This window comes from Dama dama, chromosome X (genome assembly GCF_033118175.1).
Source record: "Dama dama isolate Ldn47 chromosome X, ASM3311817v1, whole genome shotgun sequence".
Taxonomy (NCBI): domain Eukaryota; kingdom Metazoa; phylum Chordata; class Mammalia; order Artiodactyla; family Cervidae; genus Dama; species Dama dama.
Window position 1 is genome coordinate 27139211 of NC_083714.1, and position 24330 is coordinate 27163540.

Sequence of the window (24330 nt, forward strand, 5' to 3'; positions counted from 1 at the left end):
CCTGCGGGCACAGTCCAGGCCCTCTCCACACGAGGGGGGTCCACATTCCCTCACGGGCGTGAGGGGCGCTCTCCCCCGTTTCCCCAGAAACCCCACTTTCCATTTTGAAGCCTGGACAGAGCCCTGGGCGGGACACATGGTCATCCTCGGCGGCGCAGGAAGGCCTGTGGGTCTCTTCCCCTCTGCTGTTTAGAGCAGAGGACACTAGTGGGGCCTTGGTCAGAGTCGCAGCCCCCCACCCCCAGGATGTGCCAGGGGGGACTGAGGGTCTGCACGGGGCTTGGGGGTGGGCTGAGGGCTGCCTGGAGGTGACATGGATTGGACCTTCTTCCGGAGGGACTGTCCTCGAGGAGCTGGGTCTCAGCTCTGGTTTGGGGTCCCTGTGCTTTGTATATTTATTTATTCAAAAGGGTCTGGAACTGAGCCGGGCCTGAGCCTTGTTTTGGGGACCTTGTGTCCAGCAAGTGTGCACATGAAGTCCTGGGGTTAAGCTGAGACCATTCTGCATGGTGTTGAGCTGGGGCCTCTGTATCTGGATATGACTTGAGTCTGTCTTGGTTACTTCCTCATCTTGCCCTCTGGAGGGAGTTAGGCAAAGGTGTGCTGAGTACGGAGTTGTCCATGCTCTGGTCTTAGCAAGGCCAGCCCCCTCAGGGGAATCTGACTGGGTGTCAGGGGCTATTGTCTCACAGTGTTTCTAGCTGACGGTTGGCTGCAAACCCAGTTCTGGACACAAACTGATCTGGGAAGTGCTGCCTGTGGGTATGTAAGTGGGTCCCATCCTTGGCAGTGGTGTTGTGCCGTGTCTTCTCGGCTGATCATATTTCCTGGGGTATGTGTTAGAGGAAGTGGTGATGGACAGGGAAGACTGGCATCCTGTAGTTCATGGTGTTGCAAAGAGTCTGACGTGACTGAGCAACTGAACTGATCCTGACTATGCTAGAGATAATGGTTTGGACTATGGCTATCCCCTGGCACACTGGGAAGAGGTAGTTTTAAACTGGCCTTTTTTTAGACAGTGGCCTTCTCTGTGTGTGTCTGGCTTCTACCTAACTAATGGCTGACATGCTATTATTTATGATCGAATTCTTGTGGACTGTGCACCCTGAGTTCTGGGCGGGTTTTAAGTGTCCCAATTAGAGGTTTTCCATATTTCCTCAGTAAGAATGGAGAATTTTCTAAAGTGGCAAGGGTGTGGCTGAAGTGAGATTGCTTTAAGCTTCTTGGTAGGGACCAAGCCCTGAGTCTTGGGGTAATGCAACTGGAAGGTCACAAGCAGACTCTGCTAAGGAAGGCAGAGATATGGTCCCAGCTTGTGTTAAGGAAACATACTTTTTCCTTTTTTGAAGGGAGGTACAGTATAGGTTTGTAAGGGTAAAACCAGGGCCTAGGGATGTGTGTTACTCTTCTCAAGTAGCGTAGGCCATCATCATTCTGAGAGATAAGTGGAGTGTCCAAGCATTTAAAACATGCTACAGACATGGAAGCAACCTAAATATCCATCGACAGAGGAATGGATAAAGCATGTGTGTGTGTGTGTGTGTGTGTGTGTGTGTACACAGCCAACCGTCAGCTAGAAACACTGTGAGACAATAGCCCCTGACACCCAGTCAGATTCCCCTGAGGGGGCTGGCCTTGCTAAGACCAGAGCATGGACAACTCCGTACTCAGCACACCTTTGCCTAACTCCCTCCAGAGGGCAAGATGAGGAAGTAACCAAGACAGACTCAAGTCGGAGGGCATTATGCTAAGTGAAGTAAGTCAGACAAATACTGTATGCTATCACTCATATGTGGAGTCTAAAAAATACAACAAACTAGTGGACATAACAAAAAAGAAACAGACTAACAGATACAGAGAACAAACTAATGGTTGCCAAGGGGGAGGAGGGGTGACAGAAGGAATGGATTAGGAGTTTGGGATTAGCAGATACAAACTATCTACAAATATCTACTAATACAAACTATTATATATAGAATGAATAAACATCAAGGACCTACTGTATAGCACAAGGCACTATATTCAATATTCTATAATAAACCATAATGTAAACAAATATTAAAAATAAATAAAACATACTACAGAAATAATTGACACACTATAGCCCATGAAAGTGAAAGTCACTCAGTCATGTCCAACTCTTTGGGATCCCATGGACTATATAGTCCATGGAATTCTCCAGGCCAGAATACTGGAGTGGGTAGCTTTTCTCTTCTCCAGGGGATCTTCCCAAGCCCAGGGATCAAACTCAGTTTTCCCACATTGCGGGCAGATTCTTTACCAGCTGAGTCACAATGGAAGCCCAAGAATATTGGAGTGGGTAGCCTCTCCCTTCTCCAGCGGATCTTCCCAACCCAGGAATCAAACCAGGGTCTCCTGCATTACAGGCAGATTCTTTATCAGCTGAGTTACCAGGGAAGCCTGGTAACCCATGAGCCTATTTTTACGAGTAAAGTTTTATTGGAACACAGCCACACTCGTTTGTTTATATATTGTCTATGGCTGCTTTCTCACCACAACACCAGAGCTGAGTAATTGGGGTAGAGACCACATGGCCCACAAAGCCTCAAATGTTTACTATCTTGCCCTTTACAGAAAAAGTGTTCCAATCCCTGTGGAAAGGACTGTTCCCATTATTTCAGCTTGTCTGAGAGAAGAAAAGCATAAAAATAGAATAAAATTCAGTCTGTGGCCATACTCTTCTCAACAACCTCTTGACTTGGGTTGACATTCTCATCATGTTTTACAGATGAGGAAACTGAGATACAGAGGGGTAAAGTGACACAGCCAGAAAGTGCCCAAGCCAAGACCTAAACCTGGGCAGGCTGGCTTTATCAGACTGGCTAGCTATTGGGTTTGCTAAGATCCCCTGAAGAAGGAAATGGCAACCCACTCCAGTACTCTTGCCTAGAAAATTCTATGGATGGAGGAGCCTGGTGGGCTACAGTCCATGGGGTCACAAAGAGTCAGACACGACTGAGTGACTTCACTCACTCAAAAGTTCGTTTGGGTTTTTCCCTAACATCATACAGACAATCTCAAACAAACTTTTTGGCCAACCCAATACTACATGGAACTGCCTCCTTTGTAGAGCAAAGCTAGGAATACAGACTTCATTAGGCCTCCAAACTACTAGTGTCACCATGATTTCAGAGCACCCATGAGGCCTCTGCCTGTGGCTGGACTGAAGAAACATACTCCCAGAACACCACTGGGGACTAGCAGACAGATAATTTAATTACAGTATTCTTTCCATCACGTCTGCTTTCCTTGGTCATGTCTGGGGTGCAGCCCCCTTCCCCCATTCTCCTCTCCTCAACTGTATTTGTCACATAGAGAAGAGTACAAAGCGTTTCATAATTAGCACCCCCACCATGAAATTCTAGAATTTTCTTATACGTGCTTTCAGAATTTCAGTTATTAAGAAATAAAATATAGCCCCAGTTGGAGCTCCCTCTGTACTTCTAGATCTCTTTATCTTCCCACTCCAGAGGTAACTACTACACTGAAATTGGAGTTTGTCTTTCCCAGGCATGCCAGAACTCTTTACAAGCCTGCCCTCTTTAAAAATGTCATCATCCAGTATGGGCAAGAAATACAAGTTCCTCAAGTTCATTTATAGTCTCCCCAGTTGCTCCTCTTCTCACCTCTGATGAGGTATCCTTTGAACCTTTGTTTGGAGTCCAGTGTCTTTGTTCTCCAGGATCCTGATCTACTCATAGGTGTGGCTGTCAGGCTAGACAGAGGGATGGAGGTAAACAGAACTGGAGTGATGACTGAGTTATTTGTCTGACACAAATAAGCACTTCCCATCTCACCTGTCACATCCTGTCACCACTCACAAGGCTGAAGCAAATATAACAGGGGTACTTGCCCTGAGGGCCTTTGCTCAGTGTGCCAGAGTGAACTGGGCAAGGTTATCCAGAACAGATGAAAACATCTTGGTCCATGGGATGAGGGAGGAAGGGAAGCCAGAAGTCACAAGTAAGAAGCAGTGATAAGCATCAGCTTCCAAAGATGACCTTCAGTTTTACGTAAGAAAATGGGGGTTATGAGATGATAAGGTCAGAAACCAGTCAGAAAATAAAATGCAATGTAGGTTGAGGCAAAGAGTTTAAGACCTAGGTGGGACTTCCCTGGTGGTCCAGTGGCTAAGACTACACACTCCCAACGCAGGGGATCTGAGTTTTATCCCTGGTCAGGAAACTAGATCCCACATGCTGTAACTAAGAGCTTGCATGCTGCAACTAAGACCTGGCCCAGCCAAATAAATAAATTAAAAATTAATATTAAAGACCTAGGCTGTGATGAGAAAAGAGAAACGGGAACCTGTGGGGCATTTCCTTTCATGATTTGCTCCTCTTGATGTGTTCTCCACTCTGCGCGGTGCCTGCATGCTCAGTCACTTCAGTTCTGTCTGACTCTGCGATGCTATGGACCACAGCCCACCAGGCTCCTCTGTCCATGGGATTCTCCAGGCAAGAATACTGGAGTGAGGTGCCATTTCCTTCTCCAGGAGATCTTCACGACCCAAGGATCACACTCTCTTAAAGTCTCCTGCAGTGGGAGGCAGGTTATTTACCACTAGCGCCACCTGGGAAGCCTCACTCTGCTCTGTACCAGCCCATATATATTGATGGTAAGATGTTATAGAAAAATCCAAATGAACTTTTTGGCCAACCCAATGCATCGGTGAGCTCCGTTGCCTCTGGTTTCCAGTTCAGCTTGGCCAATGGGGAAGACTGGCAAGAAATGGCAAGAATGCAGAAGAATGAAACTGGGGTACTTATTTCTATGATTTTTTTTTCCTGAGAGGTGTCTAGAGGCAAGCTGGCTCTTTCTGCCACCTGAAGGTCATAGCTCTTCTTGTCTGGTAACCCTTGTCACCTGCTGCTTGCTCTCTCCACCACCCAAGTTCAAGAAACCACTCTCTCCCTTTGCTGCTTCAGGTTTAAGAGTGTCAACAGCCTTACTAGCCTTGGGTTTGGAATATCACTTGTGGATTCTCTATACCCTATCTAAATTTTGTAAATAGATGCCTTATCAAATGATTCTTTCAAAACATTTGAGTGTGCCATCTGTTCCTGCTGGATGTTTTAACTGACACAGGTTTATTCATATATTACTGAGAAAAATTCCTGAAGAATTAATTCCATTACTTCTATTAATGACAAGTCAACAGCACTAACTTTCAATTCAAGAAGGAGCTATTAATGCATAGACTCTCTAACTGATAATTTTGTGAAACCACAAAATGTATACACTCAAATTTCCTAAAGAAATAATTTCCAGGAACCCTGAGCCTTATGCCCAGGAATCTATTATATTTTTCTTGAAATTTTGAATTTTTCAAAAGTAATCTCTGATGTACTTACTTGTCTTATGTCTGTCTCCCCTACTGGACTGTAACGTCCATGACACCAGGACACTGTTTTGTTCACTACTGTATCCTCAGTGACCAGGACAATACCCCTCCAATAATAGATACTCAACAAATTTTTTTTAATTTAATGAATGATTGTATTATGGTTCTTTGATAGTCAAAAGCAGTACTAAAAACAGGGACTTCCCTGGTGGTCCAGTGCTGAGACTCCATACTCACAATGCAGGGGGTCCGGTTTGATCCCTGCTCTGGGAACTAGATCTCACACGCAACTAAAGATCCCACAAGCCGCACGGAAGCTGGACGATCCCGTGTGCCACAGCTAAGACCAGGTGCAGCCAAATAAATAAATAAAGAGCTTAAAAAAAAGCAGTACTAAAAACAATTACCCATCATGGCGTACTGATGAGTCATTTTCTTAATTAGAGGCAGGTGTGATGGAGCAGGCACTTGTTTGGATAGTTGCCTCTGTGAATCATGTGACCTCTTTGGGACTTACAATCATACCTTTCTGTGAAGGTGGTATGGGAGTGTTCACAAATTTTTCAGGGTGTCTGCTCAATTATAGAAATAACAGGAAATGGTAAATTTCAACACAGGCTGTGCAACACAGTTTGGGCTTTAAAACTTCAACACAACCAGCATAACACAGTTTGGGCTTTACTTTAGGAAAGCCTTAACATACTCAGAACTGAGGAATCCATGATATTTCCTTTGCAGAAGTATGCCTGTAATGTCAAACCAACCCCTGAAGGCAAGAGGCGATAACATCAAGAAACCTATAAATGGTTTTGCTGTGAGCACCAGCAAACATTTCTTAACTTGCTTGAACCTCTAACACATCACCCAGGAGATTAACCCTTATCAGTACACCCTTTGCAGGGAATGCATTTGCTGATCTTATGGTCAATCAATAAGCATGCATAGCATACCTACCATTTGTCCTGTCCTGTGAAGGCATGCTCCCTGGAAATGATGAATCATAGTCCATATCTGTGATTGCTCATAGACTAGTGGAGCCACAATCACAATATAAGTACTCTGATAAAGGCGTTATGTTATGATTTTTTAAACTTTTTATTTGGAGATAATTTCAAACATACAGCAAGAGTGCTAGAACAAGAATAGTGTAAAGAGGAGGGGTGGGATCAATTGCAAGGTGGGGATTGACATATATATATAGTCACTCAATTGTGTCCGACTCTTTGTGACCCCATGGACTGTTGCCCACCAGGCTCCTCTGTCCATGGGGATTCTCCAGGCAAGAATACTGCAGTGGGTTGCCATTTCCTCCTCCAAGGGATCTTCCCAACCAAGGGATCTTCCCAGCCCAGGGATCGAACCCACATCTCCTGCACTTCAGGTGGATTCGTTACTGGTGAAGTCCTGTAAAGCAACTAGATGCCAATAATTTAAAAAAAAAAAAAGAAAGAAAGAATAGTTTAAAGAACAGTTATAAACCTTTTTGTCGGTTCAAAACCTCTGGAGCTCCCCAGCTGAAATCTGAGATTGGCGCCTTGTCCTCAGAGGGCAAGGAGAGACCAAATAAAGAAGCAGACCACCCCAGACTGGTAGGAGGAGGTTTTATAAGTTAGGGAACTTACATAGGAGGCTCATCTTGGATGGTCCCCAAACAAACCCATCTCCACACCCACGTGCCAGAATCTTAAAAGTTTACATACAGGCCCACACTGGGCTCAGTCACTTATTCAGTCTAGGTGGTCTCAATACCTCACTCTCTCAGAGCTCTGGCCTTGAATCGCTTCTGGCTATGGGAGCAGTGGGCAGAATGCACATTCCAAGCAAGCAGGGGAGGGGGTAAGAAGCCTCCCATTGCTCGTCCAACCCCAGAGCACCTTTACCCCAGATTCACTTGTTAAGTTTTTACCCCATGTGCTTTATAATTTGTATGATCTACCTATCTCTCTCTCTTTTCTCCTGAACTGTTGGGGAGAATTATATATCATTGCCCTTCACCCCTAAATACTTCAGTGCATATTTCTGAAGAGTATGGTAATATTCTCTTACTTTAACCACAATCCAATTATCAACTTCAGAAATTTACATTGATACAACATTTTATTATTTTTGGCTGCTCCACACAGCTTGTGGGATCTTAGCTCTCTGACCAAGGATTGGACCCTTGCCCCCTGCAGTGGAAGGCAGAGTCCTAACCACTGAACCATAAGGGAATTTCCATGATACAATACTTTAATCCATCATCCCATATTCCAATTTTAGCAGTTGACCTAATAATGTCCTTTAAGTATTCCCTTACCCCACCCCAGTACAGGAGCCTGTCTAGGGTCAGATATTGCCTTTTGTTGTCACATGGTGGAGGAGGACATTGAGTTGTGACCACCAGTTGGCTGGTAAGCTGGTCAAGGGCTACCAGTGTCAGTATTAAGGCATCTATGGTGCCAAATTTAAGGAGACACCAGTGAGTTCCACCTGGAGGAGTTTGACAGGTGAATGGGAATGTACTTAGCAGAGAAGAGAGATGAGGTCATTTGGGACAACGGGAACAGTGGCCACAAGACTAGGAAGCATGAAGAGCATGGTGAGAAGTGCGATGTAATCATAGTATAGGGTATTTGTTAGGGAGGGCCTGAAAATGAGACTGATAAAGTAAGTTGAGAGCAGGTGTAAATTGCCTTAGTGTTATAAGCCTGCACTGGACTTTACCCTATAGGCAGTAAAAACGTTGAAGATTCTTTTCACATCCTGGGTTGCTTAACTCACTTGGTTATCAAATTCCATCAACTCTACTTCTACACTGGCTTCCCTTGAAGGGTTCCCCCCCGCCCTTGAAGGGTTTTAATCAGAGGAGTAACATGATTATAATATTTTTTAATGAGATGAAACTGGCAACATTGTATAAACTAGACTGGCAGGATGAGTGATAAGAAAGGTGAAACCTAAGTCAGGTGAGGAGGCTAATCAAGCGAGAGGTGATAAAAACTGAATTGAGAAAACAGTAGCAGGAAGGGGAAAATGTTTATGAGATAGAATTAGTTAAGACTTGGGTACTGTGAGAGGGTTTCAACCTGAAATGGAACCAGAGGATTGGGAATAGAGAATCTCAGGCATGTGTCCTCAGAAGAATGGAACTTAACCGAGAGACTGATTTCCCATAAATGCCTGACTTCCAGAGGACAGAGACCTAGCTCCTGACCAACGAACATCTCTCCCCATCCTCAAGCCAGTGAACTTGCTGATTGGACTCTGGCTGGACATCCTCCTCTTTGCACTCCTTGCCCAGAAATGCAGCCCACCCTGAACCCTCAAGGGACTCACCTGTAGCTTGATACAGCTTGCATTTCTTGAATTGTAATTTCTCTGCTATTCCCAAATAAACTAAATTTCTGGTAAATTGAGGCTGTCTCAGTTTACCTTTTTATTTACGTTGACCATATTGATTATATGTAGAGTCTAGAGAAGTCCAGGATGACTTTTCAGTTTCAGGCTTGAAGGACTGGGTGAGAAGAGTTGCCATTTAAGAAGTGGGGGAAATGGTAGAAGTAAGTTTGAGTGGAAAAAGAAGTACTGTTTTAGACATGAGTTCGAGTTGGCCAAAGGATATCCAATTAGAAGTTTTCATGAAAAGGTTTTGAAATAATGTCTCAGTGAAACTTGGACAGCTTCCCTTTTCTGAGTTCCTTCTGCCTTCACAATCAAGATGAAATCAGGAACTTTAGGTAAAATGTTTGTTTCACCAAGTCATGTCTGGGAGTCACCAGGAGATATTTCTTTTTTTTTTTTTAATTGTTTAGTTTTTATTTCATAATCATAAATTTAACTTTGCAATCCAGCTAAACTTGGAGGGGGATAAAGAAAATATGGAACCCAAAGAACTGTAGCGAGAGCACAAAGATTATGGGATATTTCGAGCAGATGGGGGTGAAAGGGTGCTCTCCTGGGCTATAGAAGGAATGGTCTGGTGGTTAAGTAAAACACAAGTCAAATTTATTAGATTTGTCCATAGTCAGCAATGGTGATCTTCTTACTGGTCTTGCCATTCCTGGACCCAAAGCGCTCCATGGCTTCCACAATATTCATGCCCTCTTTCACCTTGCCAAAGACCACATGCTTGTCATCCAACCACTCAGTCTTGGCAGTGCAGATGAAAAACTGGGAACCATTTGTGCTGGGGCCAGCATTTGCCATGGACAAGATGCCAAGACCTGTATGCTTCAGGATGAAATTCTCATCATCAAATTTCTCGCCATAGATGGACTTGCCACCAGTACCATTATGACGTGTGAAGTCACCACCCTGGCACATGAATCCCGGAATTATTCTGTGAAAGCAGGAACCTTTATAACCAAATCCTTTCTCCCCAGTGCTCAGAGCACGAAAGTTTTCTGCTGTCTTTGGAACTTTGTCTGCAAACAGCTCAAAAGAGGCGCAGCCCAAGGGCTCGCCGTCGACAGCGATGTCAAAGAACACGGTGGGGTTGACCATGGCTAGACAGCAAGGAAGGCTCCGGGGTGGCGGCGTCTGCAAGGCCCCCAGGAGATATTTCTAACATCCTCATGAACCTCTCTTTCAGCTGTCATTACCTTATGGCACCCACCATTCTCCTCACTTGCCTCAGCCCTCTCATTGATATCCACTGTTCAATTAAACACCTAAAGAGTATTTCACCTTTGCCATAGCTACGTGTCCACTGTCAAAGTATAATTTTTAGAAAACTGAAAATGTGACAAGGAGAACCTACTGTATAGCGCAGAGATCTCTACTCAGTGCTCTGTGGTGACCTAAATGGGAAGGAAATCTAAAAACAAGAGGGGATATATGTATACACATAACTGATTCACGTTGCTGTAGAACAGAAACTAATGCAACAGTGTAAAGCAGCTAAACTCTAATACAAATGTTTAAAAATGTGTGACATACAAAATATAGAATAAGCCCCTATAAATATTTAACTCATTAATGAGGAGGCAGCAGTATGGTAAGTTGGTTCAAAGGAGAATTTTGACGTCCCTGGTGGTCCAGTGGCTAAGAATTCACTTACCAATGCAGAGGACATGGGTTCAATCCCTGGTCTGGGAAGATCCCACATGCTGGGGAAACCAAGCCCGTACGCCACAAGTACTGAAGCCTCTACACCCTAGAGCCCATGCTTTGTGTCAAGAGAAGCCACTGCACAGTAGTGATGACCCAGTACAACAAATAAATAAACAAAGGAGAATCTGAAAGAAAGTGCATATAGGCACTCAAAGAAATAATTCTAAAGTAAAATGATGAAGTTTGATTTCGATACAATACTGTTTAATGTCCTATAGGGAAATGCAACTGTTAGCCTGGAGGCCGTCATTTCTATTTGACAGAAGTATTTGCATCTCTACAAACAGTCTGCAAGTTAACAGAGACTTCAGAGAGACTTGGCTGTAATCAATAGTAAATAGTAAGTCAAACAAAACATATCCCTCTAGACAAATAATCTTTGGGCAGCCTGTTAGACTGTAACATGGAAACGACATCCTTTTGCCTTACTTCCAAGTTTTTCATAATTTTCATCACACAGAACATCTGTGTTGAGTTTAGGCTCCTTATATCACTGAAGCTGCAAATGACTGAGGTATCAGGGTAGTGCTCCCCTCCCATGTTATTACACCTCTGCTGGGAACCAGATCCACCAGCTTATGCCATTAGCCTTTCTCCATATAGGGCTCAAACATGTGTCTCTGAGGCTGGGCAAGGGAATCAACATCCCAGCATTGTCTGGGTACCATCTTCTTTATTTTCATGTCTCCCCAGGTGCCCATGCAAACCTTTACACAGGTGCCCTGAGCAATTTGATACTGATGCAAAAAATATCTTTGTGTTGCCTGCCCCTCCAGGTTATGAGAAGACATGCCCAGACATGGTTGAATTCTGGCCATGGGAACAATTAACATGGACCAGGAGACCCACAATAGTCATTTTCTTAGATGATTACTGACATTCCAAGAGATCATGAAGGATGCCAAATAGTTGACTTGGGAACAGTGCAAGCAAAGGAAACACCCAGTACTCTCACTGCCCTACAAAGGACGAAAATGACATCTTGATTGATCACTCTCTCTGCTTCAGATATGATTGCTTACTGCCATGAAGTAGCTCTATACAGTCAGCAGAAACAAGACTGGGAGTGGACTGTGGCTCAGATCATGAACTTCTTATTGCCAAATTCAGACTTAAATTGAAGAAAGTGGGGAAAACCACTAGACCATTCAGGTATGACCTAAATCAAATCCCTTATGACTGACTATATGGTGGAAGTGAAAAATAGATTTAAGGGACTAGATCTGATAGACAGAGTGCCTGATGAACTATGGACGGATGTTCGTGACATTGTACAGGAGGCAGGGAGCAAGACCATCCCCAAGAAAAAGAAATGCAAAAAAGCAAAATGGCTGTCCGAGGAGGCCTTACAAATAGCTGTGAAAAGAAGAGAAGTGAAAAGCAAAGAAGAAATGGAAAGATATACCCATTTGAATGCAGAGTTCCAAAGAATAGCTAGGAGAGATAAGAAAGCCTTCCTCAATGATCAATGCAAAGAAATAGAGGAAAACAATAGAATGGGAAAGACTAGAGATGTCTTCAAAAGTTAGATACACCAAGGGAACATTTTGCAAAGATGAGCTGAATAAAGGACAGAAATGGTACAGACCTAACAGAAGCAGAAGATATTAAGAAGAGGTGGCAAGAATACACAGAAGAACTGTACAAAAAAGATCTTCACGACCCAGATAATCACGAAGGTGTGATCACTCACACTCACCTAGAGCTGGACATCCTGGAACGTGAAATCAGGTGGGCGTTAGGAAGCATCACTATGAACAAAGCTAGTGGAGGTGATGGAATTCCAGTTGAGCTATTTCAAATCCTGAAAGATGATGCTGTGAAAGTGCTGCACTCAATATGCCAGCACATTTGGAAACCTCAGCAGTGGCCACAGGACTGGAAAAGGTCAGTTTTCATTCCAATCCCAAAGAAAGGCAATGCCAAAGAATGCTCAGACTACCACACAACTGCACTCATCTCACACGCTAGTAAAGTAATGCTCAAAATTCTCCAAGCCAGGCTTCAGCAATATGTGAACTGTGACCTTCCAGATGTTCAGGCTGGTTTTAGAAAAGGCAGAGGAGTGCTCGCTTCGGCAGCACATATACTAAAAATTGGAATGATACAGAGAAGATTAGCATGGCCCCTGCGCAAGGATGACACGCAAATTCATGAAGCCTTCCATATTTTCTAACGCATATATATGGAATTTAGAAAGATGGTAATGATAACCCTATACGCAAAACAGAAAAACAGACACAGATGTACAGAACAGACTTTTGGACTCTGTGGGAGAAGGCGAGGGTGGGATGTTTAGAGAGAACAGCATCGAAACATGTATATTATCAAGGGTGAAACAGATAACCAGCCCAGGTTGGATGCATGAGACAAGTGCTCGGGGCTGGTGCACTGGGAAGACCCAGAGGGATCAGGTGGAGAGGGAGGTGGGAGGGGGGATCGGGATGGGGAATACATGTAAATCCATGGCTGATTCATGTCAATGTATGGCAAAAACCACTACAATATTGCAAAATAATTAGCCATCAACTAATAAAAATAAATGGAAAAAAATAAAAATAAAAAAAAGAAAAGGCAGAGGAACCAGAGATCAAATTGCCAACATCTGCTGGATCATCGAAAAAGCAAGAGAGTTCCAGAAAAACATCTATTTCTGCTTTATTGACTATGCCAAAGCCTTTGACTATGTGGATCACAGTAAACTGTGGAAAATTCTGAAGGAGATGGGAATACCAGACCATCTGACCTGCCTCTTGAGAAATCTGTATACAGGTCAGGAAGCAACAGTTAAAACTGGACATGGAAAAACAGACTGTTCCAAATAGGAAAAGGAGTACGTCAAGGCTGTATATTGTCACCCTGCTTATTTAACTTACATGCAGAGTGCATCATGAGAAACGCTGGGCTGGATGAAACACAAGCTGGAATCAGGATTGCCAGGAGAAATATCAATAACCTCAGATATGCAGATGACACCACCCTTATGGCAGACAGTGAAGAAGAACTAAAGAGTCTCTTGATGAAAGTGAAAGAGGAGAGTGAAAAAGTTGGCTTAAAGCTCAACATTCAGAAAACTAAGATCATGGCATCCAGTCCCATCACTTCATGGCAGATAGATGGGGAAACAGTGGAAACAGTGGCTGACTTTATTTTTCTGGGCTCCAAAATCACTGCAGATGGTGATTGCAGCCATGAAATTAAAAGACGGTTACCCCTTGGAAGGAAAGTTATGACCAACCTAGATAGCATATTAAAAAGCAGAGACATTACTTTGCCAACAAAGGTCCATCTAGTCAAGGCTATGGTTTTTCCAGTGGTCATGTATGGATGTGAGAGTTGGACTATAAAGAAAGCTGAGCGCCAAAGAATTGATGCTTTTGAACTGTGGTGTTGGAGAAGACTCTTGAGAGTCCCTTGGACTGCAAGGAGATCCAACCAGTCCATCCTAAAGGAGATCAGTCCTGGGTGTTCATTGGAAGGACTGATATTGAAGCTGAAACTCCAATCCTTTGGTCTCCTGATGAAGAGAACTGACTCATTTGAAAAGACCCTGATGCTGGGAAAGATTGAGGGCCGGAGGAGAAGGGGAAGACAGAGGATGAGATGGTTGGATGGCATCACTGACATAATGGACATGGGTTTGGGTGGACTCCGGGAGTTGGTGATGGACAGGAAGGCCTGACGTGCTGTGGTTCATGGGGTCGCAAAGAGTCAGACACGACTGAGCGACTGCACTGAACTGAACTGACCTGTTTTGGAGCAGCGCTGACCTCTGTAGACCAGCCAGTGTGCTGGGGGTTAGCAGAAGTAGACGTGGTTCTCTACCACCCTCTTTGTTTGGGGTCTGGTAGTCCTGGTGAAGCCTGGCCTTCTTACCTCCCTTTTCCACAAAAATCCCAAGTGCCTTGTAAGAAAGCATAGATGTCTTTTGCACCCTTACTTCAGGTCTGTATTAGTCTATTTTTCTAGGACCCAAGTCCATGGCTCTGATATGTACTGTCACTTGATGGGGAGGAAAGCCCCAGGCTCAATGCAAATGGCACTGTCCTGGCCCCCATTCTAGGGCAGGTTGAATTCATCGCCAGGCAATGAATTTTTCGTCCTGGGGAAAAAAAATAAAAGCAGAGAGGGACTTCCCTGGCGGTCCAGTGGTTAAGACTCTGTGCTTCCATTGCAGGGGGTGCAGGTTTGATCCTTGGTTGGGGAACTAAGATCCTGCATGCCACAGGGCACAGCCTAAAAAGAAAACAAACAACAAAGCCCCCCAAAACAAAACAAAAAACCAAAACAAACCCCTTGAGAAACAAAACAAAACACATCCCCCTGAAAAACAACAAAAAACCCAAAACAAAATGAAAAGCCCTCCAAAACAAAACAGCAACAACAAAATAGATGATATGCTCAAAGGATTTATCTGAGGTGACTTGACTGAAGATGTGGGCAAGAATAAGGGAAGCAATAAGGGATGCTAAAGTGTGCTGGAGAAGCATCAGAAGGAAGTCATTATCACCCCTCAAGCAGAAGAGGCAAAGAGAGGGAGGTACTACTAGAGTCCGGTGAGAGATGGAGTAGAACAAGAAGGCTGCCTGGTAGCAGTTGTGGCCATTGAGGAACGTCCCTTTCTACAACCAGGGATAGGCAGGAAGGGGACAGAGAGAAGAAATATATTTTTTTTTTTGAGAAGAAATATTTTAACTTCTCTTTCTTCTCACCCTCTAATCTCACATCAGTGCTTGCCACTGGCCAAACCTAACCAGAAGCCAGAGGGCAAGGGAGCTCATGTAATACAGACTATGGAAGGGGTAACCTCCTGGGGCACAGGGCATGGTAGAAAAAAGTGGAGCATGGATTTGGTTGTAAGGAAATCCATGGAAAATATCCATCACTTTCCTCTCATGGGCAAGGTTTGCTATCTCACCCTGTCTGTCCGGTACTTGTGAGGTGGGCTAGGGAGCGTTCTCCATGCTCTTCCAGAGATGCTTCTGGCAGGAGGCTAAGATGAAACTCTGGGTCCAGTTTTTCCAAGATATTGTGAAGTAGAGGGTTAATTAAGCAAGGTTTTGACCCAGGACTGCAAGATGACAGGACAAACAATGGGAGAAACCCAATGGTAGATGAGGAGGGCGGGAGGGACAGACAGAAGGAAGGAGGAAGGGAGGGAGAGGGGAAGAGAAAGGATGAAAGAAGAGGGAGAGGGGAGGGAGAGATAGAAGGGAGAAGGGAAGGAAGGAAAATAAAAACAATTTTAGTATATGTGCTGCCAAAGCGAGCACGGAAAATAAAAACAAAAGAGTAAAGGAGGGAGGGAGGGAGGAAGGGAGGAACATAAACAAAAAGAAAAAAGAAGCAGGGAAGAGAAGGAAGGAGGGAAGGGGCAGGGAATAAGGATAGGTAGGGAACAGGAGAGGGAGGTGAGGACAGAGGGAAGAAAGAAAAAAATATTCTGAGTATCATTTCTGAGAAGAGAGACAAGGTTATGAAACAGGAAGACTCCCTTTGTGACAGGAATCCCTAACAAAAAGACAGAAAGGAGTACAGACAAGTGATGAAAAGCGTGGGCTTTGATCAGACAGCCTTTGGGCCTCCCTCATGTCTAGATGTCTCCTGTCTAGGTGGCACATTTCAGTTCTTTCTTACCATGCTGGTGTGGTTTAGTTCTACAGTCCAACTGCTTTCAAAAATCTCCAGGCAACAAGCAGCCACAACTCCCCTTCTTGAAAGTCCCAGTAGTTAAACCGAGTTGGGCTGCTGAAAAAGACCCAGAGGACCCCCCATGACAATGCTTACAATTGTGCGGTTTATTACAGGAGAAGGGTGCAACAGAGCTAGATAGTGGGGATACACATCACAAGCAAAGGCTGTTTGAAAGGAGAGTGGTCAGGCCAGCAGCAAGCTCCAAGTGTCCTTTGTAAGGGCAATGGCAGGACACTTTCTCTCTCAGGTCAGGGACCACAGAAGTTCAAGCCCAGAGCCCTGGGCCAGAAGAAGGTGTGTGGTGTCAAGACCAGGTGCAAATCATTCATCTCAGTACTATGAAAAATAAGTGCTTGAGTATCCAGAATATACAAAGAACTCTTACAATGCAACAACAAGAAGACAAATAACCCAGTTTTCTTTCTTTCTGAGTTTTTTTGTTTGTTTATTTTTGGCCACACGGCATGTGGGATCCTAGTTCCCTGACTAGGAATTTAACCTGTGCCCCCTGCATTGGAAGCACAGAGTCTTAACTGCTAGACCACCAGGGAAGTCCCCAAATAACTCAATTTTAAAATGGTCAAAGGGTCTGAAAAAAATTATCTAAAGAAGACCTACAAATGACCAATAAAAGAAGAAAAAATATTCAACATCAGTATTCACTAGGGAAATGACAACCAGACTCAAGAGGTACTACTTCACAGCCACTAAGATGGATATAACTTTAAAACAAACAAAAAACAATGGGAAAAGGTAATGGCAAGGATCTGGAGAAATGGGAACCCTCAGACATAGTGGTGAGAATATAAAATAGTGCAGTCGCTTTGGAAAATAGTTTGGCAAATCCTTAAAAAAGTTAAATTCAGAGTTGCCATATGACCCAGTAATTCCACTCCCAGGTATATATCCAAGAAAGTGAAAAACATAAATTCACATAAAAACTTGTGCAGACACACCTCACTTCATTGTAGTTCACTTTATTACTCTTTGTAGATACTATGTTTTTTTACAAATTGAAGGTTTGTGGCTACCCTGCGTCCAGCAATTCTACTGGTACTATTTTTCCAACAGCACTTACTCACTTCATGTCTTTGAGTCACACTTTGGTAATTCTCAAAACAGTTCAAACTTTTTCATTATTATTAAAATCGTTATGGTAATCTGTGATCGGTGACCTTTGACATTTCACCATTGTGAAAAGATTATAACTTGCTGAAGGCTCAGATGATGGTTGGCATTTTTTAGCAATAAAATATTTTTTATTAAAGGTATATACTTTTTTTTTTACATAATACTATTACACACTTGAGAGCCTATAGTATAGTGTCAATATGACTTTCATATGTCCTGGGAAACCTCATGTGACTCCCTTTATTGGGATATTAGCTTTATTGCAGTGATCTGGAACCAAACCCATACTATCTATGAGGTGTGCCTGTACATGAATGTTCATAGCAGCATTATTCATAACAACGAAAAAGAGGGAACAAATGTCCATCAATTGGTGAATGGATAACCAAAACGTGGTATATCCGTAAATGGAATGTTACTGCTGCTGCTAAGTCACTTCAGTCTGTGCAACCCCATAGACAGCAGCCCACCAGGCTCCCCCGTCCCTGGGATTCTCCAGACAAGAACACTGGAGTGGGTTGCCATTTCCTTCTCCAATGCATGAAAGTGAAAAATGAAAGTGAAGTCGCTCAGTCGTGTCCGACTCTTAGCGACCCCATGGACTGCAGCCCACCAGGCTCCTCCGTCCATGGGATTTTCCAGGCAAGAGTACTGGAGTGGGTTGCCATTACCTTCTCCAAAATGGAATGTTACTCAGCCATAAAAAGGAATGAAGTAATGACACATACTGCAAACATGGAGGCATTTTGAAAGTGCTTTCCTAAGTAAAAGAAGCCAGCCACAAAGGCTACATAGTGTGATTCTAAATATATATGAAATGCACAAAATAGGAAAATCCATAGAGACAGAGAATAGGTAGCTCAGTGGTTGCTAGGGGCTGGAGAGAGTGGGAAATTGGGAGACATGGGGTTTCTTTCTAGAGTGATGAAAATGTTCTGGAATTAGATACTTGTGATGGTTGTATAATGTTGTGATTATACCAGAAACCATTGACTTGTACACTTTGGCAAATTTTATGTTATGTGAATTTATTCTCAATGTAAAAGGAGTAAAATAATGCTGACACTGTAGTGCAAACTCCCCTGAAATTCCTGGAACCCATGGTCACAAAGCCACACTAGTAATCAATACATATTGTACTCTGACCAGGGACCAGTACCAGTTAAGAACTTTGGCAAAACAGCTCGGGGTTAATTTCAGGCTTATTGAGTTTCTCATTATCCACAGCTTGCACCTAAGGCTCTGCCCTTACAGATGGATAGTAGAGCATGAACCCTCACAGCATAGCTGCCAAGCACAGGGACCCCAAACCAGAGCTGAGACCCAGCTCCTCGAGGACAGTCCCTCCGGAAGAAGGTCCAATCCATGTCACCTCCAGGCAGCCCTCAGCCCACCCCCAAGCCCCGTGCAGACCCTCAGTCCCCCCTGGCACATCCTGGGGGTGGGGGGCTGCGACTCTGACCAAGGCCCCACTAGTGTCCTCTGCTCTAAACAGCAGAGGGGAAGAGACCCACAGGCCTTCCCGCGCCGCCGAGGATGACCATGTGTCCCGCCCAGGGCTCTGTCCAGGCTTCAAAATGGAAAGTGGGGTTTCTGGGGAAACGGGGGAGAGCGCCCCTCACGCCCGTGAGGGAATGTGGACCCCCCTCGTGTGGAGAGGGCCTGGACTGTGCCCGCAGGGAGAGAGCCGGCCCCCCCGCAGTGCCCAGACGCCCGGGTGGGGAGCCCTGCACTTGACCTGAGACCCTGGGGCTCTCCTGCTCAGTCTCCGGCAGCCGGCGCCTCTCCCTCCCGCCGCCCACGAGCCGCTCTCTTCTGCCAAATTATCCTCACTAACAGCGGGATTCAAGGGCCCTTCACGCCTCTCCTGACCGCCGAGTCTGCACGGACGCCTCTCCGCTGATTCAACTCCCATCATTTACGGAGCCCTTACCGGGTCATTAGCGGTGGCCACTCACCGGGAGCAGGCCTGATGGGACGACCTCCCCACCCCCCGCAGCAGCTTCCCCCGCAGCCACGTGCGGGGCCGCGCGCCTCCTCTCCTGCTCTCCTGGGGTCTCAGGGATCCCTCCGGCTCCAGGGGTAGCCGGGTGCATCAAGCCCTGGCTCAGAGCCGGACACCAAGCCCCGCTGGGAGGACCCAGCGGGGGGAAACAGGGCGGTCCTGCCCGCGAGGACCTCGGATCTGGAGGGGAGAGACGTCCACCCCGAGTGCCGGTCACACGGGGCTAGAGAGGGGAGTCGGGGTGCTGGGGGCGGGGTCTGTCAAGGCTTCCTGGGGAGGGACACCTGGGGGCTGTGCCAAGGTCCTCAGGGGCCCAGAGATCATTGTCCATGGGGGCATGGGAGGGCCCAGGGTTGTGCAGAGAAGTGGGGGGAGGCAGGAGCCAATGCAGGGACCTGGGGGAAGAGGGAGTTCATGGAGGAAGCTGGGACCCAGTGTCCCATCCCCCAACCAGGTACAACAGATAAGAGCCAGGAAAAAGAACCTTTAGGATGCGGCAGCTGGTGATCTCAGGAGAGGCCTGAGGGCAGAGGCCAGCTTTTGAGGGAGGGGGGAGGGTAGAGGAGTGAATGGAAAGTGAGGAGTTAGTGGTAGGACTACAGACTGCTCTTGTAAAACTTGGCTCTGATAGGAATAGAGAGAGGAGTAGAAAGGGCTGGCTCTTGTGCTGGGGATGGAAGAGGTGTCACAGGTTATGGGGGTGGGGTGGGCATTGGGAAAGGACCCCGTGGGAAAGGAGGCAAGGAGAGAGAGAAGAGAGGGTTCTGGCTAGCGGCGGGGGCCAGGCGGGCTGCAGGAGGTGAGATGAGGTCCTAGGCGGAATCATGTCTCATTTGTTACCCTGAGCAGCTGAGAGCGCGATGCCTGTTCTGAGGGGTGGCATATGCACCGAGCCTGGTCTAAGCAAAGATGTCCTGCGTCTTGTTCGGTAGGGGTCCACGGAGGGTGCAGCCCTGCAGGCAGTTGTTCCAGCCAGTGCTAGAAGCAGCATCACACTTTGTTCTGCTGAGCAAGTAGAGGCGAGGGGCGTGGCTGGGGGCTCTCTCATCGTTTACCAAGCTCTGTGCAAGGATCTATGTTGAGGTCTGATTGGGGTGGCCCTTCTCAGAGTGTCCTGAGTAATGACTTGGGCATGACTCATGTTCTGATGTTTCCTGCCATGCCAAATGGGGGAGTGGGACTTAGCCCTATAAACCCTCTGAGGTTGTATTGTCTGTCTGGCTCTTGTTCTTGTTTGGATTCCAATCTGGCCCTCAGTGTGTTTTGCTTTGGTATGAGAATGGGTTCTGGCCTGGCAGATGGCTATTACATGGAGGTCTGGTTCTCAAGTAAGAGCTGGTTCCTGGTTTGCTGAGCAGTGTGTGGATCTGAGCAGTGAGCAGTGATCTGAGCAGGACAATGTCAAGATGTATTGAAGACTGAATGGGTTTCATGAGATACGGCTGTCCCCACATGTGGTGAAAGGTGATCTATGTATGTACTATGGCCAGCGCACAAGTTTTCACTTCAGCTTGTGGAGTAGTGCTGGGAACACTTGCATGGACTGCCTGGCAATGTATTGGCTAGCAGTGAGATACAGAGAGAAGTTGGCCCTAAACGGTTATTAAGCTCTGTTATGTATGTCAGCCTTGGTCTGAGTTTGGGTGGGGGAAGGCCTCGTGGTTTTTTAGCTATAGGTTCAGCCCCAGGAAGGGGACATATTATAATATAGAAAGTCCCCTATATACATTCCAACAGGGCATTCATAAGTCCATTTGTTCATAAGTCCAACAAAGTTAGCCTAGGTACCCAACTAACACAATTGTATTAACCCAACTAACAAAGTTAGCCTAGGTAACCAACTAACACAATAGCATTGTACTGTAATAGGTTTCTAATACATTTCACACAAACAGGACATAAAAAGCAAACAAAAAATAAAACAGTTTTAATCTTATAGGACCTTGAAAAGTACAATAGTGCAGTACAACAGTCATACAGGGGCTGACATGGAGTGAACAGGCAAGAAGAGTCACTGACTTCAGGAGGGAGAGGAGGTGGGAGATGGCAGAGCTGAAGGATCATCAGCAATAGGAGAGGGAGGGCAAGCTGCAATTTCACTCATGCCTCATGTTGGTGGAATGCATGTTTACATCTTTCAAAGTTCGAAACTTGAAGGTTCGTACGTAGAGGACTTCCTGTATGATGAGTGGTGGCAGGATATGGGTCCCTTGTCTGGGTGGATGCTACACATCCCATCAGCAGTATGACCAATGTGCCCATTTCTGCTGGAAGAGCATAAACTACTCCTCCACAGAACAGGTTCATTTTGAAGCAACTATGGTTTTCACACACAATACTTCATTCTTCCTATATCAGTCAGATCAACAGCTTTAACTTGCAAGTCAGGCTGTCTTCCCCAACATTCATTCTGCCCGGGTACTAAGAAGTCTGGATAACGAACAAGTAGTGAGGACCTTCCCTTTCACAGTTCTCATGAACTCTTTACCTTTCCTTTTTGTCTTCTCTACCAGTCACTCCTCTGCCATCCCCAGTGGTATTTTCGGAAACCCAGAGTACGATTATTGTCCTGGTGGTACCAGCTCTCAAGAGAGTACATTTCGCTTGTGTGCTGGATTGAATAGTGCCCCCCCCCCCAAATTCATATCCATCTGAAACCTGTGAATGTGATGTCATTTGGAAATAGGGTCTTTGCAGAGGTAATCAAGTTTAGATGAGGTCATACTGAGTTAGGATAGGCCGTAAATCCAATATGATGAGTGTCTTTATAGGAAGAGATGTTTTGGGCACAGACACAGAGAGGAGAATGCCATGTGAAGACAGAGACTGGAAAGATGCATCACAAGCCAAGGAATGCTGACAACCATTGGGAGTTAAGAGACCAGGAAGGGTACTTCCCCAGAGCCTTTGTAGGGAGTGTGGCTCTGCTGGCACCTTGATTTCAGACTTCCAGCCTCCAGAACTATTGGAGAATAAATGTTATTTAAAACCACTCAGTGGAGAAGGAAATGGCAACCCACTCCAGTATTCTTGCCTGGAAAATCCCATGGACAGAGGAGCCTGGTGGGCTATAGTCCTTGGGGTCACAAAGAGTCGGACACAACTGAGTGACTAACACTATGCAAACATAGCGCTTAACTTTATGAAGGGGACTTTTAGCTGACATGGGAAGGAATGAAGTAGAAAATGTGTACAGTTGGCCCTCTTCATCCACAGGCTCCGCATCTGCGAATTCAACCTATGGCAGATCTACATATGCAGGATCCCATGGATTTCATGCATATGGAGCAAAAAATATATAAGTGGGCCTGTAAATGTTAGCTTCCCAGATGGCACTAGTGGTGGAGAGCCTGCCTGCAATGCAGGAGATATAAGAGACACAGGTTCGACCCCCGGTCAGGAGGGTCCCCTGGGGGAGGGCATGGCGACCCACTCCAGTGTTCTTGCCTGAAGAGTCCCATGGAGAGAGGAGCCTGGTGGGCTATGGTCCATGGGGCTGCACAGAATCGGACACAACTGAAGTGTCTTAGCATGCACACATAGATATTAGCAGCTCTACCATCCAATAAAGGATGCTACTACTTGAAGCTAGAACTAGTGTCTGTGCTCAAAATGAAGTTTTCTGCAATAAATTTGCAGTTTCCTTTAAGGTTTCCCCCCCCCCCCAAGAAGCCTAGACATTAGGGATGGAACTAATTTGTTCATGGGAAAAAAATAATAAAGTGCTTCCACTGCCTGCTGTGAAAAAAAAAGAAAACAAAAACACTTAGTTTCAGGTAACTTGTTACAGCAGCCATAAGAAACTGACATGTTGTTTCTATTTCTTTTCCGTTAGCCACTGCCTAAATGGCAAGGATTTCTTTTATTTATTTATTTTTGGGTGCACTGGGTCTGTGTTCCTCTGCGAAGGCTTTCTCCAGTTGTGGTGTGCGGGCGTCTCATTGCGGTGGCTTGTCTTGTGGAGCACAGGCTCTAGGCTCACAGACTCAGTGCTTGTGACACGCGGGCTTAGTTGCTCTGTTGCTTGTGGGATCTTCCCACACCAGGGGTCGAACCCATGTCCCCTGCATTGGCAGGTGGATTCTTAAGCACTGGATCACCAGGGAAGTCCTGAGGATTTCTTTTAATTTCTCTAGTTATGCTCCTCTTTGGACTGTGCTGTGCTGTACTTAGTCGCTCAGTCATGTCCAAATCTTTGCAACCCCATGGACTGTAGCCCGCCAGTTTCCTCTCTCCTCTCTAGACAAGTGAGTATAATTTAACCATCTGGATTTCATCAAACATCTACATCTGTTAAGCAACTGGGACTGCTAAAATATTACCAGTGCATGTTAGCCAAAAAAGTGAAAGTGAAAAGAAAGTGAAAATCACTGAGTTGTGTCCAACTCTGCAACCCCATGGACTATATAGTCCATGGAATTCTCCAGGCCAAAATACTGGAGTGGGTAGCCTTTCCCTTCTCCAGGAGATCTTCCCGCCCTAGGAATAGAACCGGGGTCTCCTGCATTGCAGGCAGATTCTTTACCAGCTGAGCTACCAGGGAATCCCTAATTTAAATAGGATTGATATTGCTTTTATAGAGTAACAAATGAATTTGAAAATTTACCACCGATTTAAAGCACAGGAAATCTTTTTTTTTCTAAGAGAGAAAGTATTTTAAAAATTCCTGGGGGGTTGGATGCATGAGACAAGTGCTCAGGGCTGGTGCACTGGGAAGACCCAGAGGGATGGAATGGGGAGGGAGGTGGGAGGGGGGATCAGGATGGGGAATACATGTAAATCCATGGCTGATTCATGTCAATGTATGGCAAAAACCACTACAATATTGTAAAGTAATTAGGCTCCAACTAATAAAAACAAATGAAAAAAAAAAATTCCTGGGGAAGTGTCTTGCATCAATCCTGCTTGCTCTGGTTTCTCCTCTTATTGATTTTAATAGCATAGTTTTAATCCATTTTCTGTAAATAAATTCACTTCTTATTTTATAGAGTTACTATGTTCTCATTTAGAATTAAATTTCTAGCAATTACTTACCTGGATTTTA

General features: G+C 45.3%; 1 protein-coding gene and 1 non-coding gene across 2 annotated transcripts; one reads left to right on the top strand and one right to left on the bottom strand.

Annotated features, from left to right (window-relative positions):
• Positions 1 to 9129: 9129 nt before the first annotated feature.
• Positions 9130 to 9887, bottom strand: LOC133053128 (peptidyl-prolyl cis-trans isomerase A-like). The gene has a single exon (XM_061137990.1). It carries the CDS (start codon positions 9845 to 9847, stop codon positions 9353 to 9355), a length of 495 nt encoding a protein of 164 aa, XP_060993973.1. The 5' UTR covers positions 9848 to 9887; the 3' UTR covers positions 9130 to 9352.
• Positions 9888 to 12521: 2634 nt separating this feature from the next.
• On the top strand, positions 12522 to 12629 carry LOC133053222 (U6 spliceosomal RNA). Its single transcript, XR_009692156.1, has one exon. It is a non-coding gene; the product is annotated as a U6 spliceosomal RNA (small nuclear RNA).
• Positions 12630 to 24330: the final 11701 nt, after the last annotated feature.

Excerpts from the sequence above, each read along its gene's own strand:
- LOC133053128 (XM_061137990.1), bottom strand. The coding sequence starts at position 9,847 with ATGGTCAACCCCACCGTGTTCTTTGACATCGCTGTCGACGGCGAGCCC.